The sequence below is a fragment of the Scardinius erythrophthalmus genome (assembly GCF_964197995.2).
Source record: "Scardinius erythrophthalmus genome assembly, chromosome: 9".
Lineage (NCBI taxonomy): Eukaryota > Metazoa > Chordata > Actinopteri > Cypriniformes > Leuciscidae > Scardinius > Scardinius erythrophthalmus.
This window is the reverse complement of record NC_138229.1, coordinates 5,883,892-5,895,752: the sequence shown is the minus strand read 5'-3', so window position 1 is coordinate 5,895,752 and position 11,861 is coordinate 5,883,892. Positions and strand designations below refer to the sequence as shown.

The following is an 11,861-nucleotide window of genomic DNA, read 5'->3' as shown; positions in this document are numbered from 1 at the left end:
AAAAAATAGGTCAGCAAATTAACTTCATTTTAGTTGAAGAGTTTTTCAAGATATTCCCCATCTCCATGATGTTAAATCGTTTCTATATAAATAATATAAACAAATAAAATTGATAAGTTCATCTTAGGAACCTAAAATTGATAAGTTCCTGACTAGGGCCAGGACTTTGCAGGACTAACAACCTTTCCAAAGGGTTTACAGATCACAAAGAATATGATAGATTATTCCTTTAAATGAGATAAAAAAAAAAAATCAGAAATTATAAATGAGATTTCAACTCAAATTAAACACTGCATGTTTTACTACAATGAATATGCTTCAGCACTTGTCACATTTAGGTAAGAGTGAAACATTCAATGATCAATTTTCTCTTCCCTCCCAAAATATTGTACATTTGTCTTTTGATGTGCAAAAAAAGCTAACTTTAAAGCTTTGTGCAATTTCCCATTTGTTTGATGGCTTGATGCCCTTGACTATTGTTGAATTCCTTTTGCATTTTGTGTAATGTCAAAAAAGACACTGAGATCCACTGAAGATATCCCGCCACCTAGTGTTCAATAAACAAATGACACATAAATGCAAATATATATCTATTTATTTATCTGATTCACTTAATCAAATATTGCATATTACATTGGTCACTATTTAAGATTATAGAAGCACTAAAAATGATCAAGGTTGGTAAACCCAGCTTGACTAGTCTTCCAGTATATAGTTGGGATTCACCACCAAAAACGGATCCTCCTCCATGACAGGCTCTTCTCCATCCTCACTGACCTTTTTCAGCCCTGTTTTAGTCAGCTCTATGATGATATGATCCTTTAAAAGAAAGGGAGGCACTTTACACTGCTTCAGTTCAACTAAACAATGCCTTGTCAAGCTGAGGATGAATAAAACAGTCATAAAGAGTGATAATGCATACTAACATAATGGATGAGTCTGTACAGCACTCTTTCAATGAGGTTCTTCTTAGCGACGAGCTCAGCTTCCGAATCAATTTCACTCTCCATTTCCTTCAGATACCAGTTAATGAGTTCACTTTTCTTCAGAGAGGACTCCTCATCCACTAAAAACACATGACACATTCAGATATATAACAGATTAGACATGCTTATTTCATCCTTCAGTTTATGCTCTTTAGAACTTTCTATACATCTTCAAAATCTGGTTTCCTGGAAAGCTTTGAGATCAAAACTAAACCAAAATGAGTTCTAAATGAGAAAGTTGGTTGTTCAGTCACTTTTTAATAATTGCACAGTAATGCATAGTTTACATAAAGAATGACACCGCTAACCTGTTAAATGTATAATAATCTATAAAAAGTAATGACATCAGAGAAATAAAGAGTTTAATAATCACTGACTGCTGCACATAAAACCTCAATGGGAAAATAAAAAGCAAAAGTTTCAGAGATGAAAAAAAAAAAAAAAAAATGAAACCATCACTGTCTGAGATATTATTGTAATGGAAAAACCGGGACTTGCATTGTTCCATCTTTTGCATGTGCAGCACCAGCAGGTTGGAGACTCTCTTGTACTCTGCAAATGACATTCTGATAGCAGGTTTGGTTCCTGCCGGCTTCTCCTGCTTTTCCGGCTCATCAGTATCCATGGCCTCCACCGGATGACCGTTCACTTCACCTCCATTTTGACCTTCTGTCTCTTTACCAAGCAGGTCATTCTGATCTGTGGAAGTACAACTGAAATCAGTCATTTCATTTTAGAAGTTCCTTCTACACCGCATGACCTCTGATGTTTGATTTTATTGATTCATTGCTGGAAATAATAAAATGACTGGTAGGCCTAATAATTGGTAAATGGTAATGGAAGTGATACATTTGTAACAAAATAAGAGTGACAAAAAGTATTTGGACACTTCAGACACTTTTAACGGCAAGTGGCATTTGCAAACAAACAGCTTATTTTTTACTGTTAAAGTACAGATTCATTAAATTGAGATATTTGACAAGCCTATTTCACAAAAGGAATTGAACAGTATAAAAGATTGCCATCTCACCATTCACATTGTCATCCTGCTCCTGGTCAAAATTGATGTCGGGCGAGTCGACACGGATGATGGACTTGTTCAGGAGTCTAAACGCTTCTTTCACATGTTTGGGCTGGACCTTTCCAAAGGAAAAGGACACATTTCAAACTCTACATAAGCTGTGTCTGATGCACATCGGTGTATGTAGAAGCAGATTATGGAACGAGCATTGACAAGTCGTCACATTTATTTATATAGCACTTTATAAAAATACAGATTGTTTCAGAGGTACTTTACAGTGATAAACAGGAAAATAATGATTCAATGATCCAAATAAAATTCAATTATGCTGTAAAGTGTTTAGTGTTGATTCAGTTCAGTTCAATAACGGTGTAAGTTTCATTAATTATGGAATGAATTCATTTCATCTATAAAACAGCTTTGGAGAAAACAATGATCTCATCATCCACTGTTTTTACAAATGCTAGAAATGTGGATTTTAAAGAAAGATTGCGATCAAAGAGCACAACCGGGTTCCTAACTGACAACGAAGACTTGACAGAGTAGCTATCAAGTGTTAGAGAGCATTCTAGGTCACTACGTGTGGAGGTTTTTGGTCAAATAAATAAGAACTTTTTTTTTTCTTCACAATTTAGTAGGAGGAAATTAGAAGTCATCCAATATTTCATATTGAAACTTTCCTGTAGCTCAAACAGTAGAGTGTTGGCGCTTGCAATGGCAAGGTCATGGTTCGATTCCCAGGGAAAGCAAGAACTGAAAAGAATGTAAAGGTGTACCTTGAAATGCAATGTAAGTCGCTTTGGATAAAAGCATCTGCCAAATGCATAAATGTAAATTTTAAACTAACACCATGTACAGGGTGAAAAGCAACGGTCCTAGTACTGAGCCTTGCGGTACTCCATACTGAACTTGTGATTGATACAATACCTCTTTGCTTACTGCTACTAACTGATGACGGTCAGATAAGTACGATTTGAACCATGCCAATGCGATTTAACTAATGCCAACGTAAATTTCAAGCCTATTCAAAAGAATGTTGTGGTTGATAGTGTCAAATGCCGTGCTCAGGTCCAGTAACACTAATAGAGAGATGCAACCACGATCGCATAAGTTCAAGTCATTTGTAACTCTAATGGGAGCAGTCTCAGTACTATGATACGGTCTGACAGACCTCGTCTGAGCAGTAGAGTCTGGTCATGGCCTCAGAGAGACGCAGCATGCTCTCCAGCTGCCTCACAGTGATCCGCCAGGCTGATTTGGTGGTTCCTCCTCCATCCCGCTGCCGCAGACGCTTGTACTGGTCCACCACGAATTCCTGAGCCTCTGATGTTATCTACAGATGCAGAGTTATAAGGTGAATTATCTTCTTACTTGTAATTCCAAACCTGTACGACTTTCTTCAGATTGTCTAGCTCCAAAAATAATTTGACATCTACAACGAAGGATTAGATTTCAGTGAATGGCAACTTGAATAACGGATAGTGTCTTTCCTTCGGTTGAAACTGGCGGGCGAACAGTATGTATCTCTGGATTTCATCAGTACTGTAAACTCTTTCTACTGACTCAATGTTCCTGGCATGAAGATCTACAATCCGACGGGCGATGGCGTAGTCCGTAACCTGGTATAAAGAAGAAAAAAATACAGCACGTGTCATTTTTTTAAGTATTATACACATGTACACTTCTGTTCAGGGCCAGTAAGATTGCTAAACATGTTTTTTAAAGAAGTCTCCTATACTCAAATCAGCATTAATTTGATCTAAAATAAAAATAACAATATAGTGAAACAATTTAAAATAACTTTAAACATTTAAAAATTCCTGTGATGCAAAGCTGAATTTTCAGCATCATTACTCAGTCTTCAGTGTCACATGATCCTTCAGAAATCATTCTAATATGATGATTTGCTGCTCAAGAAACCGTTATTATTATCAATGTTGAAACTTGTGCTGCATCATATATTTGTCAAAACCATTATAGTTTTTTCAGGATGCTTTGATGAATAGAAAGTTAAGGAACAGCATTAATTGGAAAAATTATTTTGCAACATTATAAAAGTCTCCTGATCAAATTAATGCATTTAATTAATACTTTTATTCCACAAGGATGTATTAAGTTGATCAAAAGAGTAAAGACATCTATAATGAAAATGGCAATATTGTGATTTATACTTCTGTTGAGAACAATATTGAGTAGATACACTTCTGTTCAAAAGTTTTGGGTCAGTGTGTGTGTGAACCGTAGTGTACATCTAATAGAAGTAATGATATATGGTCTGACCTCATTGCATTCATCCACCAGTATGAAGAAAAGATCAAATCTGGACATGATGGGTGCAGACATGTTGACATTCTGTTTCAGAGACTTGGCACGGTTATATCTGCCGTCTATGGGGTTGGCAGCAGCCAGGATGGAGGTGCGAGCATTCAGAGTGGCCTTGAACACACAGAAATGGTTAGATATGGTGGATTACGGATTAAACAGACAATGCTTTTAAACAAAACACATTCCCGACAGAGGGACACACACCTTAACCCCCGCCTTTGTGATGGAGATGGTCTGCTGCTCCATGGCTTCATGGATGGCCACCTGGTCCTTAAGGTCCATCTTATCAAATTCATCGATACAACAAACCCCCTATGAACAAGAAATGAAATAGTATTACTATTTCTAAAGACAAATATGATTGCTAGTTCTTTCTGGGAGGTTGTCAGATGATTGCTATAAAGTGCTGCAGGGATGATGCATTTCTGAAGGCCAAAAACTAGAAACGAGTCAGCATTTTATAACTTCAGGTTCAATCATCCAGAAGTCAATGGGTTTTTGGTTAAATGTCTGAAATAAGGTCTGTGGTTAACAAGCTCAAGATATTTTCACATTTTATTCTATGACATTTGAACATTTGAAGTGGATGAAAAAAAAGTTAAAAGTTGTCCCAAGACAAGAACGGGTATTGTTCAAAATTCATGAATAACTCTGATGAAGGGTTTTGATCCACTTGTTGTTAACAACTACAGAGGTTGTTGGGGACATTAAATGTCATCATCTGAACAGATAAACTCATCTACACTCTTGGAAACTTTTGTAACTCAAACATTCAGGGAACATGTTTTTTAAATTAAGACTGAAAGAGTTACTGAAAGAGGAGCTTAATGGTGGTGACGTCGAAGTCATGTGACTGTAGTATTTTCTTTATAGCCTATGTTTAGCTTTTTACTTCTGGTGATTGAATGTAGAATAAATTGTGTTAATTTGTGAAGATTGTCATGATGAACAAAACATGTAAGAATCATAAAGCTTTTGTTGGTCACAGAGCTTATATTCAGCAATAATCCAAAAGACAATGGAAAAAATCCCATTGGGTTTTTGTCGAGTGAACCAGGGTGATGCTAACTTCTGGACTGGCCTACAAAAATATGTCAACACTGGAACAAGAAAGCTAATACGAAAGCCACATACTGAGAGATTTACAGGAATACTTCTGGAAAAGTTCAAAGGAAATATACATTATCAGCCAACATGAGGGCTCCCGCTTCAATGACAAACTCATGCGACTCCTCGTCTTTGACCACAGCGGCAGTCAGACCCGCGGCACTGCTGGCTTTACCACTGGTGTACACCGCTCTCGGGGCAAAGTCCTCCACATGCCTGAGAGAAAAACCACAAATACATCCCCGTCCAGCCATTAGACACTCCAATGAGCTGCATTTTAGGTTTAAATGGTCAGAGAAAGAGTTTCACACATAATATTTACTTGAGGAACTGGCTCTTAGATGTACTCGGGTCTCCAACTATACACACGTTGATGTCGCCACGTAAAGACGTCCCCTCCATGGTCGTCTTTGCAACACCACCAAACAACATCAGCAGAATCCCACGTTTAATTTCATCATTACCTGAAAAACCAAAATTGATTATTATTAAGCAAGCTGTCTAGCAGATGGCAGTTCAAAACAGAAAGACTTGAGATTACTCTGAATAAAAAAGTGGAAGTGATCAGAGAAGTCTTGTTTACTTGATACTAAGTGCCTCAAACTCTTCATATCTTTCCTATTCACCTCATTTTTAACATAAGTGTGGGTATGGTCATTTGTAACCATCATCCACTTCGTTATTTTAGCTGTACAAAAACAGTCTGTTATATCATATTTTAATTTATATCCTAATCAAACACATTGGTTTGTAGCGCAAATAGTTTTACCGTTTATTGCACTTTGTTATTCTTAATGCTTATTCTTTACCTATAGTGTCTTATGAATCAGAAGTCTCACACATTCACAGAAAATACCTTCTGTGTTGCAAAAAAGGTGAATACAATATCCTAGAACCAATGAACAACACTGATCATTGAGAAATGATCAAGCACCGTGAATGGTGGGAAAGAGACTCGTGCAGAGGTTGTGATAGAGATTCTTGTCTTGGCTCATCTCAAACACTTTCTCCCATTCCTCCACAGTCATCTGGTTCTTCACGCTCTCAGCTGTCTGATCCTCCTGACGAAGCTCCTTCCCTCCAAACTAAAAACATTGCAATAACAAACATGAAATCGATCACAAAACTGACAAGTGATTTACAGTAGTGTTAAGGTAAAAAAAAAAACATTAATAGGGATGCCAAAGTAACAGAAATATAAGAATAAATGTGTAGTTTTCTTTTAGCTGAAAACTAAAAAAATGAAAAAGTCTGAGCACATAATTTTGGATAATTGGGTAAAATAGCTTGGTATGTTGTTGATACCAGTGATGATACCAGTTCTAGAAAAGTTCTTCTGCAGCAACAAGTCGCCTTTTGATATTTGTGCCAAATTGAACATATTGCTACTTCTGTCATCTTTAGATGACAACATCTAAAGACACTGAAACAAAATTTCGTCTCCAACAAAATAGACACTGAAACAGGTCAGGCTAATTAAACGTCACTGTTTCTGTAAATGGAATTTCTTATATTTTTCTTGATTTATTTTTCTTAAGATGCCCTTGATTTTGAAAGAAAATATATATTTTTAGTATTTAAACTTAACGTGGAACTTATCATTGATTATTTCCTAACAAGGCCACATATTAAGGTCTGGGTAGATTTGAAAGCAAGCAAACAATTAGTTCTTGTAAATCACTGTGTTGGACGCAGGAGAAACGGGCAGGAATAAAGATTGGAGGAATTCTGACAAGGGCCAAATTGTTATGGCATTGCTTATGGCCTGTTCCCAGTCAGCAGTGGTGAGAATTTACCAACAGTGGTCTGAGGAGGAACAAACTGGTGACAGGGTGTCGGGCGCCCAAAGCTCATCGATGCACAAAGGCAACGAATGCCATCCCGTCTGGACCGAGCCAACAGAAGGTCTACTGTGGCACAAGTCACACAAAACTTTGATGATGGTTATGGGAGGAATGCATCACCACACACAGTTCAGTGTGATGCTCTGGGCAATGTTCTGCTGGGAAACCCTTATGAATGGTCCGGCCATTTGACATGTGCCACAGGACTTGAAGAATCTGCTGCTAACATTCAGGGTTCTTGTGAGGCCATGTCTCAGCAGAGGAGCGCTGGTCTGGCAGCAGCATATTAGGCAGGTGGTCGTAATGTTTTGGCTCATCGGCGTATACAAAGCAATGCATATCTGCTACAGTTTGTGTTGTGATAAACAGCTCTTACCCGTGGGTTAGTTGGGGACACATAGTTAGCCAGGAAGGCCAGTCTGTAGGAGAGTTCTCTAACACCCAAAGCCTTGAGCCCCTGAAGCCCATCAGCCTCAAAGCCCTCCTTCCCCGTCACCCTGCTGCTGGTTTCTGCCCGCGTGCCTAGAAAGATGAGAAGAAATATTCCAATATAACATCATAATGCACATGTGAGCAAATGGCTTCCCTTTTCTTCTTCATAGAGTAAAGACTGATCCATCACTTTTAGATTTTACTCTTATAAAGCCTCTATTGTATTAAGGGAATAATAGAAGAGAACCAGCGAGTGCCATGGCGGACACATCAGGCACAACTATCAGAGTGCCGGTGAAGTCGCAGCGATCTCCTGCTTGTGCCGTTTCCACGGCCTCGGCCCTCAGGATCACCTCCACACTGCGGGGAATAGAGCCTCTCGGCAGCTCCGCCTGCGTCTCCTGGATCCGCACCTGAACAAGTCAAGCAGGTTCAGGATCAGCTACCCATACATCTCACACCAGCCCATCACATATGGGCTACCATTCAATATTTACAGGAATTACACATAAAATTACAGGTGAAAAGGCTAATGAGGACATGAAAATATGGTCAAACTAAAGTCAAGTCAAGTCAAGTCAAGTCAAGTCAATATAGCGCTTTTCACAACACAGGTTGTATCAAAGCAGCTTCACAGTAATAAATTAGAACAATACATCAATGTTTGTTTCTAGTGGAACGTCTACGTTCGGTAATGCTGATCAATAGTATCGTTGATTGATTAATTCAATTAAATATCCCCAACTGAGCAAGCCAAAGGCAACAGTGGCAAGGAACCGAAAAACTCCATCAGGTGACCTAATGGAGAAAAAAAAACCTTGGGAGAACCCGGGCTCAGTCGGGGGCCAGTTCTCCTCTGGCGTTTATGAACTAGAGGTCGGATTTAACTGTAGGATTAAAAGTATTATATGAATGCCTGGCTGAAGAGATGCGTCTTTAATCTAGTTTTAAACTGGGAGAGTGAAACTTTAAACTGAACTTTAACACCGTTTAATACAATTATTCTGAATTTTCACATGCACAAATGTGCATATAGCAATTTAAACTTGCATGAAGTGATATTGACTTAACATTGTGATCAGCAACTCAGTGGTCAAAAAATGTTAGATTTTCAAAAAGTTGATTAACAAAATATTTAAACTAATTAGTACATAGTAAATTTTAAGGACTACAACAAACGGCTGGTAGGGACTACACGACATTCCTCCAGGGTTATTGACATCACTAACCCTAAAATTTACATAAACCCCGCCCCCTGAACACGATTTATAGATTATCATGACAGAATGTGCCAATCAATGATTAGAAGATAACTACACATTAGCTACATAAATTCATCAACTAACCATTCAGAAATGTCCTGTTGCATTCTAAATGTTGTCACTTCTTCTGAGTCTCTCCATCTTTCTGACTCCGGTTTGAACATAAAAGGCTAAAAGTTTTTGAGATTTTCAGTGCGTGTCTGTGTGAGGTAAAAGGACACAAGCTGTTGAAGCTCCGCCCCCTGTGCCGGGAGCAGCAGCTCATTTGCATTTAAAGGAACAGACACAAAATGGTGCGTTTTTGCTCACCCTCAAAAAGTGACAACTTTAACATGCTATATAAAAATATCTGTGGGGTATTTTGAGCTAAAACTTCACATACACACTCTGGGGACATCAGAGACTTATTTTATATCTTGTGAAAAGGGCATTATACCACCCCTTTAATCAAAACAACTTCCCTTCCCCTTGCAGCAACATATCTTCTCTTGTCTGATGACGCATTTACTGCATGAGGGCGGAGCAAACTGTCACTCACATCAGATCCACCAATAGCAAACCACAACCATCCAATAATTCATCATGGACAAAATCAAGTCACCCTACATTTTTTCCTTGTTCGAGAAGTCATTTCACTAGGATATACATTTGACACACTTCATGCATGCATGTACATTTTAAATATGCTTTGTGCCCTGTAAAATAAAAAAAACTCAGCAACAATTATCAGCAACATCACTTAAGCAAAATGTAAAATTACGAGACTTATGAAACATGGCATCCTGCTGGTTATGCTTTAAGAGCAATATCTCATTCAAAGAAATTGGCCACTAAAAGGATGTTTAATGAAAGCTTGGTAGCTAGCTGCAATTGCAAACTGTAGGGAAAAGAAGTCAAAACTATATAGTCTTACTTTCTGAAAGTCAACAAAGCGTGACTTGTTGGTGTCGAGCATGAAGCGCTGGCGGTTGGCACACACAGGGTTCTTGCAGATGGTCGGCTGTGTGTATTTGAACTGCTGCTCCACATCTTTGATGACAGACTGACAGTCCAGACACAGAAAGGTGCCGCTGACCAGCTCTGGATGCACGGGGTGGGTTCGCACCACCTGACCGCTGAAGCGTAACAGAGTGCCGATGCGGGCGGTGGACATCTCACGGATCCTGGGAAGCACAGAGCAAAGAGGTCAGGCAATTTACACAGACATCTTCAGACAGATACATCTTAGGGGTCAAAAAGAGGGTGCAAATTAAAGAAATATATGGAACTATAAGCATGATATATGAGCTCTTTACAGTGGTAGGAGGGCTTTATTTAAAGGTCAAATCCTACAAAACAAAGTTTTAGACAATAAATACTTACTTCTGCTTAGATGGAAAGTCTGAGAAAGCCACATAAAACTCTTTGGATGGTGGAATATTTCCATGATCTCTGGCAAAGTGGCGAACTGCTCTGCAGAGAAATGGGTAAACCCTGAGAAAAACAAACAAACATTAGGACAGATAATACGAGCTTAATATGACTGCAGCAAACCGATGACTTATTCATTCACAGAATGAGAATTTTCCAATAATACTGAAATGTTTTTATACATTTGATTTAAATGAACATGGGCAAACTTTTGTATTCCCAGCCAAACGAAGAATTTTAAAATATGAAATTAAGAATGGATATGGCAGTTTGTTTAATAAAAACATTAGTGCATAAAACACTCTAATTGTAGCATTGTACTACCATGATTTTACCAAGTTATGGCAATATCTGACATCACTGTAAAAGGGTACTGTCACATTACTTTTTTGTATAGTGTTGTTGAAATAGTTATAAATATATGTATATATATATATATATATATATATATATATATATATATATATATATATATATATATATATATATATATATATATATATATATATATATATATATATATATAAGGCCTATCTAATGAATGTGAATAATTTGCATAAGTGTAATAACAAGCGCAAATAACAAGCAAACTTTCAAATGAATATACACAAGATCTTGACAAAATATTGATGCATCTTTTGATGGAAATAATATCACAACATTTATTTCCATCAAGAGGTGCATCAATTTGCTTGTTTTGTCAATGCAAGAGTCCAGCACTCTGTAAAGTCTCCTCCAGCACATCCCAAAGACTTTCAATGAATTTAAGCTCTGGACTCAGAGGAGCCAATTCATGTGTGGAAATGATTCTTCATGCTCCTCACAACCATTCATTCACAATTTGAGCCTGATGAATCATGATATTGTCATCCTGGAATATGGCCATGATGTGTCTTCCTGGTTGTTTAAGAAATGAAGAGCTACACTCTCCATCTAAAGTTAGAAGAACTGTTGCCAAACATAACATGCTAGAAACATCACTGCAATAATGATCCAATCATAGACTCTTGTATTGGCCCATTTAAATATATTACACTTAAAGAAGCCAGCTGTTGTATCTGTTCACCTGTAATATTCCTCTTGAATGGTGGTGGCGAGCTGCTGGTTGTAGTGCTCGATGTTACTGAAGCTCACGGTCAGTGTGTTTCTCTCCGGCCTGATCAACTCTTGCGCGTCGGACAGATATAAAGCGTCGCCAGTTTTATCCTGAAATCTGATCAATCACACGTTTAAGAAGTTAAGCTTATTTGGCTCTTCGTACAAAATTACTGCAACCAACTGCACTCACTCTTCCAAAAACTCCAGAAATAACTTCTGACACTTCTCGGAGAGCTCATCGCGCACTTGCACGCCCGCGGATGCAGCTTCAGATCCAGGCTCCATCATCACACACACACACACACTCAGCTCACAAACACACACCTGTACAAGGTAATAATGAACCGCCCAAACATATACATGCTGCGCCATGACG

At 38.1% G+C, this 11,861-nt stretch overlaps 1 protein-coding gene across 1 annotated transcript; it reads right to left on the bottom strand.

Annotated features, from left to right (window-relative positions):
- Positions 1-578: 578 nt before the first annotated feature.
- mcm6l (MCM6 minichromosome maintenance deficient 6, like) lies at positions 579-11,809 on the bottom strand. The gene is made up of 17 exons (XM_081373682.1): positions 11,676-11,809; positions 11,454-11,600; positions 10,340-10,450; positions 9,891-10,140; positions 7,963-8,128; positions 7,660-7,805; positions 6,374-6,524; positions 5,762-5,903; positions 5,514-5,655; positions 4,537-4,644; positions 4,288-4,443; positions 3,500-3,626; positions 3,179-3,342; positions 2,017-2,125; positions 1,485-1,685; positions 927-1,066; positions 579-819 (listed from the first exon to the last, which is right to left on the bottom strand). The coding sequence occupies exons 1-17, from the start codon at positions 11,771-11,773 to the stop codon at positions 697-699; spliced, it is 2,481 nt and encodes an 826-aa protein (XP_081229808.1). The 5' UTR covers positions 11,774-11,809; the 3' UTR covers positions 579-696.
- Positions 11,810-11,861: the final 52 nt, after the last annotated feature.